This window comes from Syngnathus acus, chromosome 1 (genome assembly GCF_901709675.1).
Source record: "Syngnathus acus chromosome 1, fSynAcu1.2, whole genome shotgun sequence".
Classification (NCBI taxonomy): Eukaryota; Metazoa; Chordata; class Actinopteri; order Syngnathiformes; family Syngnathidae; genus Syngnathus; species Syngnathus acus.
This window is the reverse complement of record NC_051087.1, coordinates 9,138,449-9,150,251: the sequence shown is the minus strand read 5'-3', so window position 1 is coordinate 9,150,251 and position 11,803 is coordinate 9,138,449. Positions and strand designations below refer to the sequence as shown.

The 11,803-nt window shown below is 42.1% G+C and overlaps 1 protein-coding gene across 1 annotated transcript; it reads left to right on the top strand.

The window, feature by feature from the left end:
* Positions 1-5,702: 5,702 nt before the first annotated feature.
* LOC119122952 (phospholipid phosphatase 3-like) lies at positions 5,703-11,746 on the top strand. The gene is made up of 6 exons (XM_037251673.1): positions 5,703-6,191; positions 8,269-8,426; positions 8,493-8,779; positions 9,273-9,330; positions 10,456-10,632; positions 10,706-11,746. The coding sequence occupies exons 1-6, from the start codon at positions 5,993-5,995 to the stop codon at positions 10,802-10,804; spliced, it is 978 nt and encodes a 325-aa protein (XP_037107568.1). The 5' UTR covers positions 5,703-5,992; the 3' UTR covers positions 10,805-11,746.
* Positions 11,747-11,803: the final 57 nt, after the last annotated feature.

The following is an 11,803-nucleotide window of genomic DNA, read 5'->3' as shown; positions in this document are numbered from 1 at the left end:
TCATTATTATTATTATTATTATTATTATTATTATTATATGCACCCTTTTTCAGTTACCTCCGCTGAGTAGAACTTTTCGTATTACTTCGCTCATCAATGGCACAGATACAATTTTGCTTGGGGACCAATTGGGTCAAGATAGCGGGCTTTTTTGTCCACATTTTAGTAATCATTATGAAGTCTTACGAATCGGGTTTTTACAAGTCTTTTTCTCTGTGGCTAAAGTTTTTAATCTGATTAAAGAGCCGACTAATTGACAACGAGGCAAACCATGGTGAAACTCAACCGAAGAGAAAACATGGTTTTACTGCCACCTAGCGCTCAAACCACTATAACTACAGTACAAAGAGAGTGGACTCACTCATTACCTTAGAACAGTGCTCGAATACAGGAAGTCGAAGACAGTCTGTTGTAGGATGTTGAACAAGTTGTTGAATTGATTCTACACGCAAAAGATTTAAGTGGACAATCAGTCATTTTATTTTTAGCTTTATTTATCCAGTAAAACAAATTGAGAACGTTGCAATAATTTGAAATTCCGACTTGGCAGCAGACAGTAAAATATAATCAATTATTTACTCCTTAAACAATAATAGTGTTTTTCCTTCTTCGTGTTTAATCAACAACTGTTTTCAAATTGTAATCAATTACTGTCCGCGCATTCATTAAACAAAACAAAACATAAACAACAAACGCTTGGATTTTTATGGCTACAGGTTTGGTGTTTACTTGCACAGGCCTAAAATTTTAACTCAATTTGTTGGTAAATTGAGGTGAGATCATTAAGTATTCATACTTTTTGTTTCTGATGGTGTGCTGACAATTTTCTTATAATTTCCTTGGGTCACTTGAGAAACTGATATGTCAACAAAGTGCATGCAATGAGTAAAACAATTCTCCCACGTTGAGAACCTCTGCTTTTCCAGGTGATTTGACTTCACGGCTCTCTTCACGTGTCACTGAAGTAGTGTTATATTCGCTTGACTTCGGAGTGCATTCCAGTTCTTTTAGGTGAACTGAATCTTTGGAATCAGTTCACTCAAAAGATTCGTTCAAACGAATCGTTCAACTTTTCACTTCCAGTCCTTTTCACTTTCCGTGAAGCTTTGACCATGATTTTTCCCTAATAAGTGGCCTGTGATTAGGAACACCTGAAAGTGGCGGTGTACCTAATAGAGTGTCCGAATGACGTCACAGATCAAACAGCCAATCAGAAAGTGGGGGTGAGGGCGGGTGTGTCACTTATCACTTTCATTTAAGCTTTGACCATGATTTTTCCCTAATGAAGTGGCCTGTGATTAGGTACACCTGAAAATGGCGGTGTACCTAATGGAGTGTCTGAGTGACATCACAGATCAAACAGCCAATCAGTGGGGGTGAGGGCGGGTGTGGCACTTTTCACTTTCACTTAGCTTTTTCCCTAATGAAGTGGCCTGTGATTAGGTACACCTCATGGACACTTCATTAGGTACACTACACGAGGAAAAAAAAAAAAAAAAAAAAAAAAAAAAGAATAAATAAATAAGAAAGTGTAGCGAACGATTCGGTGAACGATTCTTTTGAACAAATCTTTTGAGTGAAACGATTCTAATGATTCGGTTCATTTAAAAAACTGGAATGCACATCACTAGTACAAAACAGTGCAGACGACGACGGGCTGCTAGGTCGAAATAGCCGACTGGTTAGTGTTACGGGCTCTTACTCAGTGAGCACTTGGTTCGACCCCGAGTGTGAACTTATACCTAAATGTCCTTTTCAAATTGGAACCTCGCTTTGTGTGCGTATCCATATGCAAACAAATACAATTATTTATGTGTAAATACATAAGGTGGCTCCGCCCCCAATATCATGGTCAAAGGTCACAGGTGTCAAGCTCTAGTCCTCGGGGCCGCGTTCCAAGATGTTTTCCAAGATTCACCTCGTGTATTTCCCTAATAAAGTGGCCTGTTATTAGGTACACTTGAAAATGGCGGTGTACCTAATGGAGTGTCCGTGTGATTCCCTCGTTAAGCGCACCTGCGTGAAAAGTTTTAGCTCCTTCAGAACGTGAAAGTGGCTAAAACTTTTCACGCAGGTGCGCTTAACGAGGGTCACTTGGAAAACATGTTGGAACGCGGCCCCGAGGACTAGAGCTTGACACCTGTGACCTTTGACCATGATATTTCCCTAATAAAGTGGCCTGTTATTAGGTACACTTGAAAATGGCGGTGTACCTAATGGAGTGTCCGTGTGATTCCCTCGTTAAGCGCACCTGCGTGAAAAGTTTTAGCTCCTTCAGAACGTGAAAGTAGCTAAAACTTTTCACGCAGGTGCGCTTAACGAGGGTCACTTGGAAAACATGTTGGAACGCGGCCCCGAGGACTAGAGCTTGACACCTGTGACCTTTGACCATGATATTTCCCTAATAAAGTGGCCTGTTATTAGGTACACTTGAAAATGGCGGTGTACCTAAGGGAGTGTCCGTGTGATTCCCTCGTTAAGCGCACCTGCGTGAAAAGTTTTAGCTCCTTCAGAACGTGAAAGTAGCTAAAACTTTTCACGCAGGTGCGCTTAACGAGGGTCACTTGGAAAACATGTTGGAACGCGGCCCCGAGGACTAGAGCTTGACACCTGTGACCTTTGACCATGATATTTCCCTAATAAAGTGGCCTGTTATTAGGTACACTTGAAAATGGCGGTGTACCTAATGGAGTGTCCGTGTGATTCCCTCGTTAAGCGCACCTGCATGAAAAGTTTTAGCTCCTTCAGAACGTGAAAGTAGCTAAAACTTTTCACGCAGGTGCGCTTAACGAGGGTCACTTGGAAAACATGTTGGAACGCGGCCCCGAGGACTAGAGCTTGACACCTGTGACCTTTGACCATGATATTTCCCTAATAAAGTGGCCTGTTATTAGGTACACTTGAAAATGGCGGTGTACCTAATGGAGTGTCCGTGTGATTCCCTCGTTAAGCGCACCTGCGTGAAAAGTTTTAGCTCCTTCAGAACGTGAAAGTAGCTAAAACTTTTCACGCAGGTGCGCTTAACGAGGGTCACTTGGAAAACATGTTGGAACGCGGCCCCGAGGACTAGAGCTTGACACCTGTGACCTTTGACCATGATATTTCCCTAATAAAGTGGCCTGTTATTAGGTACACTTGAAAATGGCGGTGTACCTAATGGAGTGTCCGTGTGATTCCCTCGTTAAGCGCACCTGCGTGAAAAGTTTTAGCTCCTTCAGAACGTGAAAGTAGCTAAAACTTTTCACGCAGGTGCGCTTAACGAGGGTCACTTGGAAAACATGTTGGAACGCGGCCCCGAGGACTAGAGCTTGACACCTGTGACCTTTGACCATGATATTTCCCTAATAAAGTGGCCTGTTATTAGGTACACTTGAAAATGGCGGTGTACCTAAGGGAGTGTCCGTGTGATTCCCTCGTTAAGCGCACCTGCGTGAAAAGTTTTAGCTCCTTCAGAACGTGAAAGTAGCTAAAACTTTTCACGCAGGTGCGCTTAACGAGGGTCACTTGGAAAACATGTTGGAACGCGGCCCCGAGGACTAGAGCTTGACACCTGTGACCTTTGACCATGATATTTCCCTAATAAAGTGGCCTGTTATTAGGTACACTTGAAAATGGCGGTGTACCTAATGGAGTGTCCGTGTGATTCCCTCGTTAAGCGCACCTGCATGAAAAGTTTTAGCTCCTTCAGAACGTGAAAGTAGCTAAAACTTTTCACGCAGGTGCGCTTAACGAGGGTCACTTGGAAAACATGTTGGAACGCGGCCCCGAGGACTAGAGCTTGACACCTGTGACCTTTGACCATGATATTTCCCTAATAAAGTGGCCTGTTATTAGGTACACTTGAAAATGGCGGTGTACCTAATGGAGTGTCCGTGTGATTCCCTCGTTAAGCGCACCTGCGTGAAAAGTTTTAGCTCCTTCAGAACGTGAAAGTAGCTAAAACTTTTCACGCAGGTGCGCTTAACGAGGGTCACTTGGAAAACATGTTGGAACGCGGCCCCGAGGACTAGAGCTTGACACCTGTGACCTTTGACCATGATATTTCCCTAATAAAGTGGCCTGTTATTAGGTACACTTGAAAATGGCGGTGTACCTAATGGAGTGTCCGTGTGATTCCCTCGTTAAGCGCACCTGCGTGAAAAGTTTTAGCTCCTTCAGAACGTGAAAGTAGCTAAAACTTTTCACGCAGGTGCGCTTAACGAGGGTCACTTGGAAAACATGTTGGAACGCGGCCCCGAGGACTAGAGCTTGACACCTGTGACCTTTGACCATGATATTTCCCTAATAAAGTGGCCTGTTATTAGGTACACTTGAAAATGGCGGTGTACCTAATGGAGTGTCCGTGTGATTCCCTCGTTAAGCGCACCTGCGTGAAAAGTTTTAGCTCCTTCAGAACGTGAAAGTAGCTAAAACTTTTCACGCAGGTGCGCTTAACGAGGGTCACTTGGAAAACATGTTGGAACGCGGCCCCGAGGACTAGAGCTTGACACCTGTGACCTTTGACCATGATATTTCCCTAATAAAGTGGCCTGTTATTAGGTACTCTTGAAAATGGCAGTGTACCTAATGGAGTGTCCAAGTGATGTCACAACTCAAACAGCCAATCAGGAGGTGGGGGTGAGGGCGGGTGTGGCACTTTTCACTCACGGGACTTGTGATGCACATCACTAGTACAAAACAGTGCATCCGACCATAGCCTGTCATGTCGAAACAGCCGACTGGTTAGTGACATGGGCTCTTGCTCAATAAGATCTTGGTTCAATCCCAGGTGCGAGAAAATATGTTTTCATTGTGCAATTAACCCTTTATTTATTTATTCTTCTTTTTTTTTACCTCGTGTAGTGCACCTATTGAAGTGTCCATGAGGTGTACCTACACATGTTGTCATATAAAGCAGTTAACCAAATGTTTGATTTTTATGTTTTAATTGGCAAATATAAAAACAAGGAATAAAACACCAGACAAGTTTTAACATAAATGTTTATTAAAATAATAATAAAAGTAAATTTCAAACAAGCAATCCAACGTGAAATTGCAGTAGATATATTGGATAACAATATTTAGGCTTATATATGCATACACGTTATTTAAAAACTACTACAAGTGTTATAAAATCAGGATTACCCAAAGAGAAGCATAATCTCCCCGTTGTTGCATAGCGGGGCATCCCTTCATGCAATAAAGTTGGCCGTTAGCTTGGAGAAAACGCGCATAAAAGAAGCGGTGTTTCAGTGAGTGGTTCTTTCTTTCCTTGGCAAATTGTAAATCGACATTCTGGCTTACATAGTTCACGCCAGGAGACGCAACACATTCACTGACTGATCCGTTGATGCACGGGAAGGCAGTTCACACATTAACTCGTTCGCGAACGGGAAAGTCAGGATTTGTTCCCTCACTGATCCGTTCTCGCGATGAACTGGAAATACAAATCACTGACTCGTTCACTCAGAGATCCGTTCAGTTGATGAACGGAAAATGCAATTCACGACTCGTTCGGGAACAGGAAGTTACGTCATTTTCTTCTTCGTTTTGTTTTACGGCGAGGTGGCACCAGCTTCAATGGGCATTACTGACACCTACTGGTTGAAGTCATATGAACTGAAAAAAGAACGAATCACTTTAGGAAGTGATTCGGTCATTCTCGTTCACTGAAAGATTCGTTCTTTTAAACCCATCGTTCACTCACGAGCCAACACTATTGTCAGCCTTTCGCCCGGAGTGAGCTGCAGCAGCTCCAGCAGTGTGCGACCCTCAAAAGGATGCGCGCACTATGACACAATGGCAAAGACAGAGAGCGTGAAATATTTCGCAATACGCATTGCATACTTTTGAACATGACGTTGTTCATCAAGGCCTCGTTGCCCGTTTGAACGAGTTTTGCAGGCGATTAGAAGTCGTCATAAAGTAGTTGCTCGGCGTCAATGATATCTTCGCATTTGTGGCTCGATAAACTTGTTAATGGGAAGTTGCTCAGTTCACTTTGTGTTTTGAAATGCTGGATCAGTTGGGTCCGCAGCGCGCTCATGTGAGCCCAGAGCGCCAACCCATCCGACCCAAAGGGAAGAGCGCCTCGCCACTGGCAGCAGCAGCGGGGATGGAAAACAGCAGCGCCAATAAACCGAAACAAACTGGGCAGGCTTCATTCACAAAGAAGCTTCTCGTATGTTCAGACGTCCTGTGCCTTTTTTTAGGTGAATATAATGTCCATCTTTTCAACTTTTTAAGATTTTTTCAAAGTTTTTTTCTTCTTCTGAGGAACAATTGGAGTGAGCTAAATCTTGAAATAATAGATAATAAGAAATGTATGTAGTCCACTCTGGACGTGAAGGCTGTATAAATGTTCCCTTTTATTTTCCTATGGTGCTGGGTAAGTTTGTAAGTGCTTTTAGTGTAAGACTGCATGTAAAGTGCACACGAAAAAGAAAAAAGTCTAATGTGTAACTTTTTTGCCATCCATTAAGAAAGAACATTTAATTGTTTTGCCTATATGTCACTGGAATTTACCAGACACTGTTTAAGTGTCTGGGATTAATTTACTACTTGATTCCACAAAACCATTTAATTCAATGTGAAATTGACTCTTTTGCACAAAAGACTAACTTCTATTCTATTCGTGTAAATATAAAACCTTGGAATGATTCCTTTTACTATGGCATTTACATAACCTTAAATTTATATTAGTGCATGTGTTAAACAGCTAAAAATGTTCACAACTGACTTCCTACTAATTAGATAACACGGGTTCTTAATACAAATTTCATTTGATCTTGCTTCACAACAACAAGATGTACCATAAAGTATTCTATTCTACATGCCATGCAGTCCTCAAGCGTCTGAATGGTGTTCCGAAAGATGATGATGATGACAACCTAATAGTCCCTGATCGCTAAAATAATCATATGTCAAAATAGCCTCCTAATCCTTCCCAAGGCCACATTGTGGTACAAAGTGCGTACCTTTATATTTTGAAGTTCATTGATTCATTTATGTTTTGGTGTCTGGAGGTTCCATTTTGTTTTCCACATTTTGTCATTACATAAGTTAGCAGCTGCTGTTTTAGTATGGTGATTTCACTTGAAGACTTGTAATCCAAAAGAAAAATATCACCAAAAACTTTTTTTCACTCAATTTATGCACATCTAAGACTCTTGTTTCCCACCCCTGCACACTCTCAAGCTCTCTGCCTGTGCCAGCTGTTTCGTGCATTGCCCAGGGAATTCAACTGTTTCTATAGCAACCACTTGTTCTCAGGGTAGAGCAGAGTTGGCGAGGAATCGGGGAATTGCATTCGCTATAAATAAATATGTAGGATCCCCATGTCCGTGCAGGCGCGCTTGTGTCACTGTCCCTCACAGTGACAGGAAGAGGTTATGCAATGGTTAATCAGCACACACTTGCTGGCTGGAGAGGTAGTGTGTTTTAACCCTTGACTTAAACGTGCAGAGGACAACATGTTGTGCATTTTTGCCTGTCGAGTTGCCTCCAGTGTCTCCGTGCAGGAGTGTGAGCCGTGAGGCAGAGAGGGGTATCGGGGGAAATGAGTGTTGGGTAGGCAGTGTCAGGCTGCTTCTGGCTCTGGTTTGTTTCAGAATTCACTCTTTTGTTTTGCGGGGAAGAGTTGAGCTCAAGTCACAAACAAGCCGCTCTTCTGTTCTGCTCTTGCGCTGTAACCCCATTCTAGTGAAACCTTTCGAAATTGTGCACATAAAGGTTAGTCAGGGAACAAGAACATTTGGTTTAATTCCTTCAATCCCTCTGGAGTCATCTTGTGACCTTCACATTCTTCTTAATGGTAGAATGACTGAGTTTCTTCAGCGACAACCACGAGGCCAGTGTTTTGCCAACCTTTACTGCACCGAGGCATCTATTATAAATTAGAAAAATCTCATAGCATACCACCAAACTTAAATGTCACAAAAACTGATAATAGTGAAATAATGGTGATCTTGTCAATTTTTTTTCTGACAAACATAATACTTAGTGTGAAATCTGGGCCTGTTGTATGAAAGGCAAACGGTGGACTCACAGATTTTTTTGTAATAATAAAAATAATAATAATAAAAACAACAACAATAATAATACTACTAATAATAAAAACAACAATAATGATAATACTACTACTAATAATAATAGGTTTCACCACTGCGTCAAAAAATGACATAAAATACCAAAATGTGAAAGAATGTGTTTTGTTGCAGAATGATCCTGAAAGAATGAGTGTTTGAGTATTTGAGCATTAATCATAAACACACTCCTCTTCCCCCTCAGTTTCCACCCCTTTCTTTTTAAGTGAGCTAAAGGCTGTCAGACCATACACCAGAGGTTTCATTTGCGGAGACAGCAGCATTGCCTACCCACATCTGCAGTCTGAGGCCATACCAGACAAACTGCTCATTGCTGGCGGTCTCCTTATCACGGGACTCGGGGTGAGTACTGCGTTGAATTCATTTGGATTCTGAACTCGGTGGTTGTGACCACATGTCCATCCGCAGATCACTGTAGGGGAATGTTACCGTGTGCACTTCCAAGGCGTCAACTCCAAAGCCTTTGTCAGGAACAAGTACGTGTCTAGTCTCTACAAGGAGTTGGGCTCCTTCCTGTTCGGCTGCTGCGTCGGCCAATCCCTAACAAACGTGGCCAAGCTGTGCATTGGCCGACTGCGGCCGCACTTCTTGTCTGTGTGTGGTGTCACCTACGCGTCACTCAACTGCACGGAAGGAGCTTACTTGGAGTCTGTCAGATGCCACAATACTGACTACCGCTCTATAGAAGAGGCCAGGTGTGTGAGTTATGGATCCATCTACAACCTTCATCTGCTTGTCCAGACCACCATCCTTCCCATTTGATCTCAATTCATTGCTTGTTATCCTTTTCTTTGCATGTAGGAAACAGTCACCAGTAGAAGAGTAACATAACGAACACAATGGGCACACTCACAAACAAGCTGCTGTCAGCTTCAGCTCATTCCCTAATATACACACCAAAACGCCGGTGTCACATCACTCCGTCCGTCCGTCTATCCATCCATCCATCCATCCATCCATCCATCCATCCATCCTTCCATCCATCCATCCATCCATCCATCCATCCATCCATCCATCCATCCATCCATCCAAACAGCCAACCCAGTTACCCATCCGTCCACCCGTCCTTCCACCCAACTCATCAGCACATCAGTGTTTCAAACACGTGACACAGAGTAATTTTCTTTTAATATATTTCCAAATTGTATTTGTCAAAGATATCCTAATTCTATTTTTCTCTCAATATAGAAAGTCCTTCTTCTCCGGGCATGCCTCTTTTGCGATGTACACAATGCTGTATTTAGCTGTGAGTAGATAAACATTACTTTCTATCTTTCCATCCATTTTCCAAATAGCAGTCCTTTATGTTGTAATGAGATGCAAAGTCATCACCAGTCCAGTGAGCTTGCACTGAGTGAACGAATGAGAAAATAGAGGAGGGGAGATACTGGAAGGAGAAATGAGAAACACAGAGGTCGCTTTGTTTTGCTGTGGGAGGGGTATGACCTCGGCTCACTGCCTCACTGCTCCCCTCTATTGTCTGGGTGTGTTTGTGAGACGTCCTGCATTTTTATGGCTTGATGGAGGACTATGTCGAAGAATTCACACTCATACTATTACGTATTTATTCATGCTTACTATAAAGGGGCTTGTGTTGATTGTCGACTTTAATATGGATGTTAAGGTTGGTTTATTGTGTTCCTGCATCTGCTAATTTTCATATTAAGTGAACACAACGCATTAGCATGCATTCCTCTGCCAACACAAAAAGATTGGGGGCTACAGATCAACATGAGTTGTTACTGCCAAATCATGGTGTGAACACAGTTTTTTTGTTTTGTTTTGTTGTTTTTTTGGTGCTTGATGAAGAGGCTAACCAGGACTGCCAACTTTGGGCTGTCTGGCTGCAGAAGGGCATGTAGTAAATTGTAGAAAATTCACAAAAAGGGAATGTCTTTTCACTTTTACACATCTTTTCACACACGCACGCACGCACACATGCACGCACACAAATCATGATTCATTTATTCTTGCAACAAGCAAAGCCACAAAAAGACAGACATAATGAAACTAAACAAATATCAGAAGACATACAGTATTTTAAGAAAAGCAAATAAAAATTGAGCAATTTTGTTATTAATATATTTTTCCAACATTATACTTACCTGCATTTTGGAAGTCTGGGTTGTTTGATGTAATTACCAGTCAGTTATCTTTCCCTTCAAAAGCATACAGCAATAGATATTTTGTCACGGTAAAAGAAATAATGGTACAGTGCATACTTAGGTGGTAAAATGCCAGATGATTTTCAAATATCGGATGCCTTCTTTTCTGACTGCTGAAAGAAAGCGAACATGATGAGTATGTGAGTTTGCTGTTGACGAGCCAGTACACATTTACAGAAGACTGACTGTTTTTTTTTTTTTTGCAGTTTTATCTTCAAGCACGGTTGACATGGCGTGAAGCCCGCCTGCTGAGACCTGTGCTGCAGTTTCTTTTGTTTCTGCTGGCCATCTACACAGGTCTGACCCGCATCACTGACAACAAACACCACCCGTCGGACGTACTTTTCGGCTACATAATTGGAGCCCTCACTGCATACTGGGTGGTGAGTTGCCCCATTTGCTTGGCTCTTCCTGCACTTGTTCCCATATTAATTCAGATCAAATGTTTCCTGTCAGGCCTTCTACATCTCTTCCATGTTTAAGAGAGCTAGCTTAAATCAGTCTCAAGTTGAATCCCAGAATGAGCACACATCAGCACAGCACAGCGTCTGCTAAAGCTGACCTCCACCATCCCTCCCAGCATCCGTCGGCAAGTAGCCTGTGTGAATCCCAAGCACGTAGGACTGTGAAGTTATACCTCGGTATTTTGGACAAGACTGTCAGTAATGGGTGGGGTGGAGGGGGGGTGACGTACTGAATGTGACAGAAAAGCGTACACAGCTATAGTGTAAAATTCATCTCTGCGATAGCAGTTTGAAAGTCATCGTGACAGTGCGTTGGCGTGTTAAGAAGAATAGTGTCTGTTGTCATGGCAACAACCGATTTCCTACATTGACTTTTATGCATCAGAGGACCAGCCAGGACAATGTTGGTTTAAAGACACCATGTTGTAACAGTGTTGTTTTGCTAGTATTTGGCAGGTGCATTCACCGGCTTGCTGCTTTTAGCTTCTGAAGGTTTCATAATGCTGCCACTTCATGTTTATCAAAAATGTATAGAACACTTGACAGCTGTACTAGAAGTAAAGACATGTTTCCTTATTACTGCTTTAAGTAATGTGCACCTGACCTTGTGACTCGGTTGAAATGACTGCGTCAATCATTACATGTACATTCAACGTCTTGATCTGAAAGAGCGCTTATTTTTGTGCGACCACCATGAAAATATTCTGTCCATATCAGTGAATATTCCAAGCCTGTCTGTCGACATTCTGCAAGTATCTTTATTGATCTTATCAAGAATCGGAACGACAGTTTTAAAATAATCTGAAAAATATGTCGATTTTACAATATGGCATGACTGCTCATAGAATACATAACAAACCTGGTGTTCACGCATCATTAAAGCTTTTTATTTATGCTTGTTCGCATCTTTTATATGTACTTGATTTTCTTATGCAGAACAAATGTGTACTACATTTACTGATTTTACAATTTGTGAATTAATCCCAATTTTTGGACAGTTGTGTGTTGTTAAAGGTGGAATTTACAATTTCAATAATGGTAAATGGCCTTTCAATTGTATAGTGCTTTTCCACATCCAAGGTACTCAGTA